The sequence below is a fragment of the Aspergillus tanneri genome, assembly GCF_003426965.1.
Source record: "Aspergillus tanneri strain NIH1004 chromosome Unknown AapTan_9_pilon_pilon_pilon, whole genome shotgun sequence".
Lineage (NCBI taxonomy): Eukaryota > Fungi > Ascomycota > Eurotiomycetes > Eurotiales > Aspergillaceae > Aspergillus > Aspergillus tanneri.
The window spans coordinates 184,782-201,258 of NW_022984636.1; the positions used below are offsets into that span (position 1 = coordinate 184,782).

General features: G+C 43.3%; 5 protein-coding genes across 5 annotated transcripts; 3 read left to right on the forward strand and 2 right to left on the reverse strand.

Annotated features, from left to right (window-relative positions):
- Positions 1-2,392: 2,392 nt before the first annotated feature.
- On the forward strand, positions 2,393-3,311 carry ATNIH1004_011653 (uncharacterized protein; the record flags this gene model as incomplete). Its single annotated transcript, XM_033576215.1, has 2 exons — positions 2,393-2,748; positions 2,801-3,311. The coding sequence occupies 2 exons, from the start codon at positions 2,393-2,395 to the stop codon at positions 3,309-3,311; spliced, it is 867 nt and encodes a 288-aa protein (XP_033420879.1).
- Positions 3,312-3,924: 613 nt separating this feature from the next.
- On the forward strand, positions 3,925-5,247 carry ATNIH1004_011654 (uncharacterized protein; the record flags this gene model as incomplete). Its single annotated transcript, XM_033576216.1, has 1 exon — positions 3,925-5,247. One exon carries the CDS (start codon positions 3,925-3,927, stop codon positions 5,245-5,247), a length of 1,323 nt encoding a protein of 440 aa, XP_033420880.1.
- Positions 5,248-6,301: 1,054 nt separating this feature from the next.
- Positions 6,302-6,672, reverse strand: ATNIH1004_011655 (uncharacterized protein; the record flags this gene model as incomplete). Its single annotated transcript, XM_033576217.1, has 2 exons — positions 6,302-6,479; positions 6,536-6,672. The coding sequence occupies 2 exons, from the start codon at positions 6,670-6,672 to the stop codon at positions 6,302-6,304; spliced, it is 315 nt and encodes a 104-aa protein (XP_033420881.1).
- A 943-nt stretch (positions 6,673-7,615) lies between these two features.
- On the forward strand, positions 7,616-8,605 carry ATNIH1004_011656 (uncharacterized protein; the record flags this gene model as incomplete). Its single annotated transcript, XM_033576218.1, has 3 exons — positions 7,616-7,814; positions 7,873-8,213; positions 8,270-8,605. The coding sequence occupies 3 exons, from the start codon at positions 7,616-7,618 to the stop codon at positions 8,603-8,605; spliced, it is 876 nt and encodes a 291-aa protein (XP_033420882.1).
- A 5,705-nt stretch (positions 8,606-14,310) lies between these two features.
- Positions 14,311-15,407, reverse strand: ATNIH1004_011657 (hemolysin III family protein; the record flags this gene model as incomplete). Its single annotated transcript, XM_033576219.1, has 3 exons — positions 14,311-14,481; positions 14,548-14,778; positions 14,865-15,407. The coding sequence occupies 3 exons, from the start codon at positions 15,405-15,407 to the stop codon at positions 14,311-14,313; spliced, it is 945 nt and encodes a 314-aa protein (XP_033420883.1).
- Positions 15,408-16,477: the final 1,070 nt, after the last annotated feature.

Consider the following 16,477-nt stretch of genomic DNA (forward strand, 5'->3'; position numbering starts at 1 on the left):
GAACAGATGGTTGTCAGAAGAACTTCAAAAATGTCGTTCTGACATTGCCAAGCTGGAATGGCAAATGGAGACATACCGAACAATTTTACACAAATATGACTGTGCAGCAACAGCAAAATTGCCGTGAAAGAAAAGGGCTCAGTAAACGCGCCCCGCAAATTCGGCAGCGGCTTGCTGAAATTTAGACTGGGGCATGAAACAGAATAAGTTGGGCATCGGGTTGAATCCTTAATTTACACCATGCTAGGAACGTGGCATCCTTGGGACATAGTGTGATCATCTTATTTAAGGGTATCGAATAAAGCTAAGGAGCGAAGAGAGTAGTTGGAGAATGAAGCTCTACAGGATAGTACAATTATACAATAAAATATTTATAGCTAGGGATACGCTTGCGCTAGTTGCAGTATTATTTTGCGGCCATTACTGTTGAATTATAAAAAAAAAGTCTACGGATATCCAATCCCCATAGGAGCCTTTGAATTTTCGCCACCTCAGATTTCTCGATGTGCTACAGCAGCTCCAAACCTGACTTTCTATCCTTCTACTCATGGTTCCCTCCTTAGACCTGCATTAGATGTTGGCCGATATGTATCAAGGAAAGTGCAAATAGACGGAAATAGCGTTTTATTTTCTACCTTACAGTATGATTTTTTCTTTTTCCTTTCCTCTTTACAATTACAGTGGCATGTGTTATCTCCTTCCCTCTCCAACACATATAGATTTGTTTTGTAACCCTAATCACATGATGACGCTAACCCATATGGGGATAAAGGACCCACTATTCCGTATTTTAGTAAAGAAACAGTTCCGTACTAAACTTGTAACTGTATTAAAATATAAATTACCAGTATAGAAAATACAAGATTTCCAAAATTAGAACTGTCTCGAATTAGTGTTGGTGTAATGACAATACCGGCGAGCTCATTACGAAATCTTGAAATTTCAACTTTTTTATCGATTTCAATTACATTTCAAGGGGCTTATTTTGATTAGTCATTATATGCGGTGAGAGTATTGCAGCCAATAAGAGCCTATCCAGCCCAGATTCTGCCCAATTCTTTATCTTATCTAAAATGCCTAGTGTCACTGGTAGCAACCATTACCAATATATATATATTGACGGGGAGGATTTTAAACTAGTAATATTATCAACATCAGCATGGCTGAAGATTCTCCTGACAAGATCCATTACACCGAGATCGAGCTTCAGAAGTGCTTTGAAGTAGTAAGGGGCAGCACAAAGGTGACTGTACACCCACGTCCACACGTACGCTTTATTAATTTTGGCTAGGTCCCGCAAGTAAAATGCCTTGGGTGCTTCAAAGTTCGAGCGAAAAACACTACACGCCAGTGCGAGCACGTGAAGAAATGTAGCAGCGCGCAGGCTCTTATGGACCCCGAGAATACTCCTGGAAAGAGACAGAAACCATTAAGCTTCCCTACCTCTAAACCAAGTAGAAGTATTGATCGCTTACTAGCTCAGGTGTGTTTTACAGGAGGCAGGCCCTTTAGCCTTTTCGAGCAACAAGAGATGCAAGATCTTATTCATGCTCTAAATCCCGTATACCAAATCCCATCCCGCCATCGAATCGCTGATGACTTACTGGAGGAATCATATATCGAGATACAAGGGAAAGTTCGGAAGGAGCTACAGAGAAGTCAGTTTCTAAATATCTCTGTAGATGAGACAACAAATATACGTTCTCAACGGGTTATTGCTATGACTATTACAACACCCACAAAATCATGGTTTCTTCATCTACATGACATGGAAGATAAGACGCTTGATGCTGCTACAATTAGTGAATGGATTTTGGAAAGGCTCCATAATATTCTCTTGGAGCTTGATAAAGTTGTTGACTGGAAGAGGATTAATTCCATTTCAACGGATACCTGCTGTGTTATGAAGGCAGTATGGCAAAATTTTGTCAGAGAAACCAGAGCTTAAGCATGCCTTTATGATTCCCTGTGACTCTCATGGTCTACAGCTGATTATGAAGGATATTCTTGATCCTAATGCTTCTAAGATCCCTAAAGTAAAAGGGGTTTTAAATCAGCTCTTGAAGTTGTGGTGTTCTTTCACCAATCTCCTCTTGAATATGCAAGGCTGCAAGCAAAGCAGATTGAGAAATGGGGCCATCGAAAGGCTTTAATTGCAGCAGTTATTACCCGATGGGGTACTCAATATGGCATGCTTACTTCTCTTTATGATTGCCAGGAAGCAGTTTGTGAGTGGGCTCTTATTACTCCTGCTGCTTCTACCATAAAAGGGAAAGAGGTGATTAGAACAACTAAATCTCATGCCTTTTGGTGGGAGCTAAAGGAGTTAATAAAAATCCTTAAGCCTCTGCATATTGCTCAGAAGGAATCTGAGGCCCAAAATTCATCAATCATGGAGGTAACGCAGCGGTGGTTAACCCTCCATGAGACTCTGCGGACGCTTGCTGCTCAGACATCCTTTAAAGATGATTTTTATTCTTATCTAGATGGCACTGGTTGGCAGACTCGAATGCTACGTCAACTAGAGCCACTTCACTGGGTAGCGTATCATCTTGATCCAGCAAGAGTTCCTGGCAAACTTGATGAGAGCGCACGACGCCATATTGAAGGTGCTTTACGACCACTTCAAAGCGAAGATGGAAGATCTACTGCATGGCATGAATTTCTGGCATTCCGGCAAAGAACAGGTGCTTTTATAATTCCTCTTGTTGGGAAGCAAGAACACCAGCTCTCTTTTGGCTTGAGGCAGTAAGTTAAAGCTATATGCTATTAAGCAAGATACTTACCTATATTAATTTAGGCAGAATTTGCTCCTACTCTTGCTCTTTTTTGCTCGCCGTCTGTGTAATACTGTTGCTAATTCTGCTGCAGCTGAGAGAGCATTTTCACAGATGAATCTGCAGCATACAAAGATCCGGAATCGGCTTGAATCTCACCGAGTTGAGAAGCTACTTTATATACAGATTAACAAACGACAATTTCGTGCAGACTCGCCACCTACCGTTACCCAAGAGATGCTTCTTGAGGAGGAAGATCAGGAGATAGAAAGAATACTGCAGCGTAAGCAGGTGCAGGACTATCTATTAGAGGTGCTTGATACTTCAGACTCTGAGGAGGATATTCCACCGGACCCTGTGCCGAACCCAGTACCAAATCCAGCACCAGAACCAGCGTCGAATCCAGCACTTATTGCAGTATTAAGTTCTGCATTAAATTCAGCTTCAACTGCAACAAACCCGGCACTTGTTTCTGCATTAAATTCAAGACTGAATTCCATACTGAGACAAAATCTGTACCAAATCCCCTTTTAACATGTCCCAGGCCTTCAGCTTCTATCAGAACGGGCGAAATCCATGGTATTGAAATAAGTAGTGGTACTGGTAGCGGAGTAAAGCGTCAGTCTGAATGGTCTCATGGGGTGGCGGACCATTATCAACAACCTACTCAACAGCAGAGGATCGGAGCTTCTGGTAACAAAGCACATGACCTTTAATATTGCCTATTTTGGATTAGCTTAATTTCAATTTCAATTTCACAGATTTTGATTTCATTTCAGGAGGCCAGATTTCATGAAATTTCAATTTTTGAAATTACATTTTGCCTTCCCTATCTCGAATATTCGATGCAAACTTAGCAAACTTAGCAAACTTATCAAACAGTCCGCCAATTTGGCAATCTGTCAACAAGTTGCTTTTCTCCTGCATCTCACAGTTGGTTACACCTAGTTGCAGCATACCTGAGGCTATCTAGTGTCAAGCAGGATCAATAAGGTTCTACGGTACTGGGCATGGTTTCATAATCTCCACCCCTGTTTGTCACTATGCTTAGCCTTGTGTTGCTGGACGCCTTATTAGGCATCAGTAGGTTAAGGGCTAATGATGTACACCACTAATGCTAGGCATCCTATATATAAATTTTCGGACAATGACGGATAACCGCTTTATTTATGATGATGATGCCTCGCAGCCCGGAACGGTCAACCGATGGGATGCCCCCACCCCATACTTTGGTTCACCCGGATACTCCCTTAGCCCTTCCCCGCATCGTACCTTGCAGCAGCCGTCAGATCGACTCGGGTTTCTCCCATTGGATGAATGGGAAGAGGGAGGCGAATACGACCAACAGCCACCACAATACGTTTGCTATACAATCAAATGGAAACTTACAATCAATCACAAACGGGCAGGTAGTGCGACTGAGAAAGACTTGGTTGTAGCCCCCAGTGATTACTGGGAGGAGTTTCTAAAAGCGTCTCTTGAAGATATGATACAAGCCAAAAAAAAGGGTAACCAGCGGGTTCGATACGAAAGCACAGACATCACGGTATCAGTTAATGACAAGACACAGAGTGATCTTGAACAATTTTGCAGCACTAAGAATATCAAGTGGAAACCAGTGGAGAATCAGTTGCGTAAATGGAGCAACCTGCTTCGGATTGGAAAGAAACTTACAGTTACTATAGTCTTTAGCTATACAAAGGATGATGATGATGACAGTTATATGTTAACATCAAGAAGAGGTGAGAAAAGAGGCCGCATGTCAAAAACAAAAACAATGCTTGCTGAACGTGACGCATATATTGCTGCGGAAGAAGAGAGGACTGGAAGGCCATCAAGCTGGAACCTTGTATATGAGCAGATGCGATGTAGGGTCAGCGCATGTCCTTTAAAGTCTGACTGGTGTTGGGAGAATCCCCAGGACAAAAAGCATTACAAGCTCACTGCGCGATATCTAACGCGGCTCAGTGATTATGTTGATGATGGTGGCAAACTAGAGGGTCATGATGACGTCCCTGACGATATCCGTCGGGACCTGATTCTGGAGAGCCAAGGGGGAAGAAACTTGAAAAAAGCTAATAATAACATGCCATCAACAGAAATGCCGTATCATCCAATCAGCATTAATGTTCTGCCAGCACAGACGGCAGCGGGCGGTTCCATGGTACCAGCACCACCGCCCAGTCTTTCATCTACCAATAACCGTCTGGTAATCCCCGGGCCTGGAGCTGTGAGGGAGTATTCGAACTGGCTGGAATCACGGGTTACAGAAGAAGCGTACAAAGCTGATATCCGAAGAGCATGCCAAGTAACACTGGAAAATCTCATGGACCTCGAGCTAATCAACGAGGCTCCCGACCCCAGCTTTTTTATTGAACAGGGAGTTAAAAAGGGAACTGCTCTTCGTTTTATTCGTGATATCCATGAATGGTCCACCCTTAAAGCAAGCGTGCCGTCTCGTGAATGCTGAGGCAATATTTGATGACGTTTCCGAATAAACCCATTCAGCGCCTATTTTCCACCCTTGGATATGGTATTTAAGCATTCAGGGGACCGGTCGGTGATCACGCAATTATACTAACTTGGTGTGTAATAATTTACGATGGAGCAATTCAGGTCGAAGAATGTATCACAGAATTTTCCTTGGCCCATAATTTACTACGTTAAAACCAGCCCCAAATTATTCATATGTTCTCTGTCTCCTAAGGCCATTCTCCGTAATCGGGGAAGTAACCCAGCTCGATAACACATAATGATTTTCCAGATTTTGATGATCGTGATGAATGCCATGTCGGTAAAGTTATCATCTATCTTGCATTGTAGTCAGCGGATATGCCTGAACTAGTTCTATCAAGCATCTTACATCGGGCTTAGCCCTCATGAGAATGCGGGGAGACGCCAGCGCAGACAGGAGATAATCCAGGAAGGTCTCTATCACGCACGTCCAGGACCCTTGGAAGATCTCTTAAGCTTCCGGATTCAGGTACGCAGAGCGTCTGGTTTGCTTCAGCATTGCAGATGAGCGACACCAGCTTTGATTACTCGCTGTCTGGAGAAGCTCCTAGAAAACAAAATTCATATCCCAGAGGTGCCTTATGAAGCCTTTAAATTGGCAGAAGGACTTCACAGAATTTTTAAGAATCCTTTTAAGGCTAAATAAAAAAGATGCTGCTGCTGCACTATAACAAATAATTACATGTTACATTCCAGACAGCCGAAGCCACCACCATAGTTATGTAGTGGGCGTTTGATTATCTACAGTGGTTTTGCAGAATTAGATTAGCATAACCTATATTCGATTAGTTTTACTTAGGGAAGTTCTTAAACTATATTTGGCTAAAGCAAATTTTTTCATATTGTACTGAACGTCAATCTGATTCTGCAAGACGCTGTTGTTGCGAGCTATTTTAGTTGGCAAGATACATTCAAATGGAACCCAAGCATAAGAGCACCCAATCTGATTCTAGAGGGGAAAAATCATTCGAGGAAAATCAGATTCTTCTACATTAATGTCAAGAAGTATTTCACTCATCCGACGACTTGTTCTCTCTTTCCTGGTAAAGAGTATGACCAACATATTGTCCTTGTTCATCATGGTATATATGAGCTGTCTGGGCCTTATTGGACTTGAACTGTTCCTCAGTTGCAAATAAGGCAGTTGTGTGCGGTCTGGGGTCGGTGTGACTCGTGTGCGATGGGTTTCTGCCATGGTAAGTTTCGTGGAACCTAACTCACACATAAGCCTTGTTCCTACTTACTTAAGTATGGCTATCGTAAAATGGGCCATGTCAGGCTTCTGAGAGGCCTCTTCAATTAGATTAAGAGTGAGGTTGCGCAAAACAGGATTTTTGATTCTCTGTGTGAATTTGACGAGGTTCCGGGGAATAGGAGACATCTTGATGTGAAGTTCCACGTATTTATCAGGATAGATGTGCTTAGACTGTTAAAAGAAATCCAGTTTTCTAGATCTAAAATTACTCTTAGAGAGCAGCTCAGTTTATATGTACTTGTTGTTACTAATTATAACTTTGTAGATTTGCTTTGCCGCCGCACATGTTATATTGAGGTATTTTTGATCAGTAAAAAAATACGCTGATTCGCTAAAAAAATAACAATAACTGTGATAACTCTTGAAGAATGCATAAGCGCCTGCTCTATTTTCGAGGGCGTCTATACGAGATGTAGACTCTGTGCCAATCAATAGTTCACCCGCTAGGTGGCGTTTTGGGCGCGTCCAGAAGGCACGTGATTGGACCGCCTGTTGCAATGTTTTCCTGCCACGCCACCTCTTGCGGTAACATATATCCTATCATTGTCAGCCTAGTTTAGGGGACTGTGCCCAGATTCATACAGACAGAGCATGATATACCATGCCTTAAAGGTGTTCCCCTGGATGATTCTAAGACGGGCTGTCGCACCGAGGATTGCCCCTCGACTGGCCATCACATCTATCTTGACCTCATCTTATTCCACACCGCCTCAGATGGATCAGCTCTATACCTCGACAATTGATGCCGAGCCTCTTCATCGCTATCGAAAAGGTGGCTATCACCCTATTACCTTGGGAAGTTTCTTGAAGCATGGTAGATACAAGATACTGCATAAATTGGGGTGGGGAGGTTACTCAACCGTTTGGGCTGCAAGAGATCAAAGGTGGTTCAAATTATATCTTATGACTTCATGTTCTATATAAATAAGACTAATTCGCTTCCAGACAAGACGCCTATGTTGCTGTCAAAGTCTGTGTCTCGGAGAAAGAAAATAATGGTGGAAATCAAGAACTCCAAGTAATGAAGGAGCTGGAATCTGTTCAACCAAGACCTCAACATATTATGCAAATGCTGGACAGCTTCAATTTAGAGGGCCCAAATGGAGCCCATAAATGTCTCGTGTTCGAGCTTCTAGGGCCTAGCGTACCTGATATAATCGATGCGCGCTTTCCAGACGGCAGGCTTCCCGGAAAGCTTGCCAAGGCTATTGCGAAACAAGCTCTATTTGGACTTGACACTTTGCACCAGCAGAAGATTGGACATGGAGGTAGGTTGAATTTATATCTTTATATTTAGAGTAATTTAAGCTAAATGTTACCTTATAGATCTACACACTCGTAATTTGGCTTTTGCGGTGCCTCCTATGGACAATGTACCTGAGAGCGAATTTATTAACATGCTAGGGAAACCAGAAATTGGGTATGTACGAAGGAAGGATGGAAAAGCCCTAGAACCTGGCATACCCGAGTATATCGTCAGGCCTGCCTTATACCGGGGATTTCCATGGTCGCCATCCTATCCCATCAAGATTGTCGACTTTGGGGAATCATTTTTACATACCACTCTTCCTAAAACTCTTCACACCCCGCTACCAGTTCGGGCACCTGAAGTTATTTTTAAAGATCGCTTGGACTACCGTGTTGATCTATGGAGCATGGGCTGTTTGGTATGTAGAATTACAAGAAGCTAGGCCACATTGGGAAGCAACTGACACGCGTACAGCTTTTTGAGCTTTTCGTCGGCCAACCACCTTTCGACAGCTTCTTGATAACGCCTCCAATCCTTGTCAGTCAAATGCGAGAGATGGCAAGTGATGCTCTACCTAAAAGATGGGAAGTTTTATGGAAGTCAATGGATGATAGAGCTACTGCAGAAAGCCCAGGGCCCGCATTGCAAGAATGGTTGGAAGAAATGTATTTTGATGGTGAACGTAATAAAGACTTGACAAAGGAAGACATACTAAAGCTGGGGCAAATTATTGGGAGATTGCTACGGTTTGACCCATCTACTAGGCTGTCAGCATGGGAAATTTTGGACGACGATTGGTTTAGAGAATAACCCGTACCATATCTATGACTTTTTTCCTGATGTGTTACAGTCATGGACAAGATCGTCTTTCAGTTGTTTACTCTCTTTCACATGAACTGACTAATTAGCAAGCTGGTTGGACTGACACGTTCACACCTCAGTGGTGACATATTACGTAATCTTAGAATCAAGAAGAACTTTTCGCGAGCATTCTGTTGTGGAACTCAGGGGAAGTGATGCGCAGGGAGCTATTCTATCAGCTACAGGCTGTAAAACACGAAAGCTCAAATGGAAGAACAAATTGATTTCATTCAGTAGTCAGTAGTTGATTCTCCTAGATGAAGTTGGTCGGTTGACGCTTGGAAGGATGAACTGGTGCGGCGAGCGCCAGGAACCAGGTAGGCAGTTCCGATTTCACATAGTTGAAGCGTGCAACACAGGCCAACTAGCCTAATTAGGAAGTAGATGTCATTCAGTGGAAACACCAGGAATCACAGTATCTCAACAAACTGAGCCTACTAAGCGGTTCCCTATATTCTCATTGAGGTGTTCTACTAGCTAAAGGATTCAGGGGTTGAATCAGTCGTTCGGATACTCCACACCGCCAAGTCAGGCGGATTATAGTGTTTCCATAACACATTCAAAACGAAAAGACATTATATAAAATACTCAGTGACTCCAAACCCCTTTCTTAAATAGAGATTAGAAAACTAATAGAGTGTTGGGCCGCTCATCCAATAATGGTGTTCCCATTGACTAGAATGCGAATCGTGGAGAGGATATTGGATCCATGGCTCCGCCGTGGATCAACATCTGGGGGACTTGATCTGCCCACGTGACACGCAGCCGAGCTGGACGTATGTTGGGCCGTAGGGACGTAACATATTATTGGTTAATTAGGCTTCAAGAGCCATTAAAATTACTCCTTTAGAATAAAACTGGTCAGTCATTCATGTGTTCTTGCTGTTAGCTTTTCGTCTATTTCTTGTTTTGGTATTTGCCTAAGAAAGTCTATATGTACATATATAATCAACAACACCTCTAGCCCTGTGGAACAGACATATAATTATTTATTTAATGCCCACATATTTCCTCTACCGTTATGCCTGCATGTCTGAAGTGGCCTTCGGCACTCTCCTGTCTTGCACCAACATCATAAACACACTCCCGAAGGAAGTGACGAAAGCCTTGATCAGGATCCTCCTCATATGCTCGCCAATTCTGCTTAATATAAGCTTTCAGCTCGGCGAAAAATTCCTCAATGGGGTTGAAATCTGGTGAGTAAGGTGGTAAGTACAGTAGTTTGACTCCTGCATCAGAGCATAACTGCTTCACACGGTCAGTGTGATGGAAAGATGCATTATCCATCACTAGCACAGATTTTGGAGCCGGGTACCTTCCACAGTGGTGGAGGAGCTCCTCTAGGAAATCTTCAAAGAGAGTGGCATCAGTTGAACCACTAAAAATACGAGATAGCATAATGCCATCTTGAGCATAGGCAGGCAATATCTGGTAGCGCTGGCCCCGATGAAATTTAGATACTTGGACTGGTGTCACCCCAAGCGGAGACCAGCCAGTCCGCCTAGACCCTACCCGTTTATCACATCCAGACTCATCGACAAAAACCAGCTGATATGAATGAAACTTGGATAGCTTATGCTGATAGAAAGCTCGCAGCTGGGGGTTCTGTTCTTGTGCTTTCTGTTGAACTTGCTTTTTCGTCCACCCCTTTCGCACAAGAGCACGTTGAATACTGTATGTTGATACTAGAATATCGAATTCATAGTGCAGAAAAGTAGCCATCTCTTCAAGATAAAGTCCAGGCTGTTTATAAAGGTGGTCACAGAGAACATCAATCATCGGGGAAGTGACGCTTGGAGGATGGCCAACATGGACTGGAGGAGATCCGGGGGTGCCAAATAACCGCAGGTTCTTATGGATGGTTGTCACAGAGCGTCTATTACATTTCACACACTTTGCGATTTGTGATGCGGTAAACTTTCCACTACGTATCATATGAACAATCATTGTACGCTGCCAGGACTCAAGGTGTCGTGCCATTTTGAGGTGGGTTGATGTCTTGAAGGTGCCTAAATTAGGATGACAAGTTGATGGTTGTTGTTTCATAATAATACACTTGTCACATTACAGCTTACGTGGATTGTTTGGTATTGTATACTTCAGTTTTAATACAGAAATATCATACGGTATTAACCTTATTAGGACTAGCGAATCTTGGCATGTTAGGGTTCAAGAACAGATCTATGTATGTTTGGGAGGGAAGGAGATAACACATGCCACTGTATTTGTTGTACAGTATAAGATTACATTTGTCTTAGGTTAACCTTCTACTATATTCTGTATGACCCAAGAGCTACTAATTCAAATTGAGCCTGAACCGCCATCCAATAGGGTAAATTTTTGTTTGAATAATATTGTGCTATCCGATTTCCTTGTTGTGTAACATGTCAGGTGCAATAGTAGGCTCATTTGATATAGACGTTTCTGGCCAAGTAACAACCGAATCTGTATCTTCATTCATCCTATAATTTTGGAAGAGCAATAGAGATGGTGCAGTCGAAGATTGAAAAACGGAATGCGTGGACATCATTATCATCTGGGAAAGCATATTGGTTTCCTTGAAGATGGATCGCTCGTGATCCGGCCATCTTTCGCGCAACAATTCAATTCGAGGAACAAAGACATGAAGTGCCAACTGACCCAGATTTTGGAATTCCTGCGGTTTATTAGCGATAGATTTTTTTCCCCGCAAGAAAAACAAAAAGCAGGGGAAAAAAAAGAATGAGAATAAATAAAATGAAGGATGAACATGCTTATGCTTACATGCTGAATCAGGATCTTGGGATCAATGACATCCTCAGATAATCGGAAATTTGATCGATTTATACTAGAGTTTAGTGGCATGGTCTAAAATTGATGGTGTGATCCCGAATTTTTGAGAGACAATACTTGGCTTTCTTAGGAAGGAACTGATGGCATCTGTTGTTTGGCCGATGTCGAGAAAGATGACCTTGTTTGTTGGCAGGTCGTAAAAGTGAGACACTTATAGGCTTACAGGTGTTCTTATACTTGTCCTATGAGCTTCTGCTGAGGTAAAGAGACTAGGCAAGGAAACTGATTTGGCTTCTATATACGTCATTTTTGGGGGGGAGATCTTTTAATGGTAATAGAATTTATATTTTCATATCTCGTTATATATATCGAATGCAACGCACAGTCAAGGGTGCTTCTCTCATAGGGCTTGATTCAAGCCTCATGTGCTGTACTAAAAATCACATAACACATATGGCCTGTGTGCTTCGCATACCCAGTTATGTCGCAGTCGGACTTTAACACAACATGTCATGCTCTGCAGAATAGGTAAGACTTGTGCTGGCTGCCAGTCTCTGAGAGTTATATCCGTCATCTTCAGGGACCGTACATATCAAGGCGACGTGTGTAGCTTACAGTCTGCCAATCTTCCGAGGAACTACATTGAGTCAAATCCCAGACAAATCAAATGCAGTCCATATAGTCCGGCAGCTCGTCGTAGGAATCCGCCGGCTTGGGCCATCGATAGGGCTGTACCTTCTGGAAGACCTTCCCATAGACTATGGACTTGTAAACAATCAAATAAATCCGCGAGTGAAGGTCTTGAGAACATGGCAATTTGTCATTTTCTTAAGCCACTCCCTTGTCTAGATGCGGCACTTGACAGTACAACTAATGTCAGATATAAGTTTCTGTTCATGCTGCAATAGTTGCTAGTTCGACTACATATTATAATACCCAGATTATTAGCCATAGCTCACTTCACTCTGTGGCATTGCCGTGGTGGGCGCTGACACGCAATGATGCAATTAGACTTCGTCTGTCACTGCTCTCTCTCGCAATTCTTTGTTAAATGTAAAAAATATTTCAATGTGAAATTTCATTCTTAACGGGCCGTGCCGAATTCCGGAGTGATTGGACTCCAATATTTCCCTACCAAGGAATACGCCGCTGACGGTCTCACCAAGGCCGTGGGACCTACAGCCGTTGCCAAATTCCGTAGTCCCTTAGGAATCGAAGCCGCAGAAACTGGAAGGAAGAATTTGTGACTACACGGGCGCTCTTTCCACTTCATTTTGAACGAGCAGCAATTAATTAGTGTTGACGACTTCCTCATCGAAATGCATACAAGCGATGACCTGAGAAAGATGGTCGAGGAAAATGGAAGCTCGGATTCTGACAAAAAGATAGCACTTATGCGTGGCATTCCCACCTCAACAAATCTCTAAGTTTATTTCATCATGCCAGAAGGTTACCTATCAAGACCATGCTCTGCAGGCTTCACTGTGACTACGACTAATGTCACTCTATATTGGCGACGCATGTACTATGTAGAGATCGATTCACCACCGGCGCCTAGACTTCCACATCCTTTTCAAGAATAACACGTCATTGACTTAACATTCTAAAAGATGAAGTATTGGCCAATGTTGTTCTAGCGCTTGGAAGAAAGACAGAATTTAGCTGAGTCAATCGAGGACGCTAAAATTAGCGGTTGAGCGGTTGGGCTCTCGGTATGTACAGAAATCCCGCGGATCTATCGCAAGTCTGTCATAATGGGGTTTTGCACCCTTCAGAGACAATAGCGTACGTAGACTACAGTACAAGGTCCAAGTAGCCAAGGCAATAAACTCTATACCAGTATAATAGGACATCGTTCGTGCCCCAAAACATCGACCAACTGAGGGTGAAATCCCCCGTCTCTTGTCGGGTCTTCCATACACTTGGGACGACGTCAGCAGCGACAGCAAAGGATTCAACTGCTGTCCTGTCTACCTTGTCCCGCAGCCAGCGCAGAAGGAAATCTTGAACTGTTCTGTCTAGAGCCTCACCTGCTGCTATGAAACAAGGCCAAAGTAGTGAGGCATTGTGTTCCTCTCTCTCGTTGGAGCGGCATGCTTGCTCTATGAACCGCATCGCATTTTTCACAGTTTTCTGTAGGATAATGGCATTTATGTTGTGAACTCGGCAATAGTAGAACAATATCAACCTTTGATGCATGGCCAAGGCATTGTAGGAAGCTAGCTTCAACCTTGACAAATCTTCCTCTGGGACAATTCCAGCAGCAAAAACTCACCCACTCCTCGCTTTCGAATGGTTATTGGCTCCCCTCGGCCGTTGAATATGAATATGCAGAGACCTTAGCCAACGCACACGAAATAGAAGCTGAGTCGGATTACTCCTATTCAGACCTTAAGGTACCAGAGGACAAGCAGGTTACTATTTAGCTAGTGACAGTCTATTCTGGAGACAATGATGAAAAAGAAAAGTCTTCATTCTCCCTACAAGATGATTGCGTGTCTGTCCTCTCTGAGAAATCAACCCCCTTGTCTCTAATTTCAGACATACGCATAACATTATATAAAATGGTGACCAAAGAAACTGAACTCACCAAAAAGGAATTTTGGGCTGAGTGTGGAGAGTAAGAACAACAGTATATTAACAACAATACAGCGATTGATCCTTGAAGATGTCTTCAAGGTTCAGTAACTAGCATACATGACCTGTGACCCTATTCTAGGAATTCTCAATTCAGATTCCTCTTCTCGTTGTACGCCGTTATACCACTTTAGCAGCTACCACTAACCCTATCTGCACTTCAGATGATTCATGGCTATAAATGCTTTATAGAACGTACGTGTTGCATTTAGAGCAGTCCAGCCTTTGGTACAGCTTTCTCTTGCTCAATAGACACCCTGAAGCTGACACACATCCAGTGTATGACAGGTTGTAAAACCTTGCAGCAGAGCAGTCTGGTGTGTGTACATTGCGCATAAGATAGCGACATGGAAGATCTGGTGCGAGCTTCCCCAAATATCAAACCTACCCGGTGCCAAACGCTCCGGAATTCGGAACTATAGATGTTCATCAGAATTCTTGTCTCTCAGGGAATGAAACACACGGTGAGCGTGCAGACATACCGCGTATAGACTGACTCCAGTGCCATAGAAAGTAAGCTCGAGAAGATACCATTTCATTCCCGAGTACTGGTGCATGTATTCAAGCCCGTATCGTTGCACTCCATGCAGCAGGGGTATAAACGATGAAGCGCCAAAAATAACGAAGGCGCCCACCTTCACTTTCCGCCAGCGCGGCGTTTTGAGCAGGGGATTCGAGATTAGAACACCGGTGACAGTACCCGTGGTTAAGACCTAGAACTCAGGTCAGTGTATCATTGGATTTGACTCGGCTGCTAGGAGGATGGGGTCAGTGGTAACGATCGCTCGGAGAGACTCACAATAGCCCAGTGCAATTTTTGCAAGCTCGCTTCACAGAAGAATACATAGTAGATGCCGGAATAGAATGTGCCCACTATCACAATTACAATACCAAGCAGATCCATTCCATGCCAGAACTGTTCAACTTGATGCGAGTGGGGTTGCATCAGATGGTAAAGTGCGCTGAGGACCAAACAGATCTCCGCACACCAGAAGTAGATTCCAAACATAGCGTAGTCCATGGACAAGACATTGAGAAATTGAGGCTCTGCCAGGTACTGCGGGAAGGTAGTTGCGACGAGTGGTAGAAGCAGAGCTCCGATCAGATGAGTGTACACATTGCAAGACTCGTTGTGCAAGAAGGTCAGGCTGGTAAAAATCTCCAGATAGTCTGCTTTCGCTGGTCGATAGCCACTGAGGATATACTTGTTGTCGAACTGCCATTCGGATATCTTCTGCCAAGGTACGGTTCGCGCTTTAGCCTTTGGCTGGTTTGTTGGGTCGTTCGTGGTGCTCATATTGACTTTCGGCACTTGCCGTTTTATGAGTTCTGCTCCTGACATGATCCTTCTCCCGAGATATCTGAGCTGCGCTGAGGAGTAGATGACGAAGACGAGATGAAGGATACCAAAGGGCTGGATTACTGAAAGAAGGGCAGAGGAACGGATGAGAGTCACAAAGAAAATGCGATGTACAGTAATAATAAGGGGTTCGCTAGACCTGCAACAAAGTGATTGTCGAGGAATATAAGCGTAGAGAGATAATGACTTGAATCATTTATCTAAGGTAGTAATATTAGGCGCGAAGGAAAATTCGACATTAGGACCAAATTACGATAGAACTGATTAGTTACCGGGTTACCGTACCCGTTCATCCGACGCTCACTTTCACCTACCGCCCGCTTTTCTGGTTCAACCACCAAGTAGAAATGAAGCTATACAGCCACAAAGAAATGATAAAATGATTAGATTTTTTGGTGGGATAGAATACTTGATATAAAGAAGCCGTATTTGCCTTCCTCGACGACTTACCATAACATGTGCCTCTTCCACCTCTTCCTTGCTTTTCTTATTAATATCTTCAATTTCTTCTGCAGTAGAAGGCTTCTTGATATTCTTCTTGTCCTGGTTGGCCAGATTAATTTCATTCTGAAGCTGTACAGCGGCTTCCTTTGCTGCCTTTTCTCCTCTTTCCGGTGTTTCTTTTCCTCCGCTTCCTGCATCTACTCTTATTAAAAGCCTTGATTCTCTTTCGTTCTTCAATCAAGTGTTTCTTATCTTCCTTTGCCTGCTGCCGACGTAACTTATCCTCCTCTTTAGCAGCTTTAGCGAGCCGTGTAGCTTCTTCCTTCTCAGCTTGAAGGTTGCGTGCCTGTTGAATCCTTTTTGGGTTATAAAAGACTGCATTACCATCTTCTGGAGCATGAAGTTGAAGCTGTAAAGGTTTCCCACGCTGTCGCTTCTTCTGCTCCTTCTGTAAAGCTTTTTTCAGTCCTAAATTCTGCAGTTTAAGAAGAATATTCTCTGTAGAAAGATGCAGTATTGAATCATTTAGTTTCTGGACATCTTTGGGGAAAATATCGGAAACAACTTTCTTAAGAAGCTTCTCAATGCGACGCCAGTCTTCTGCCTTT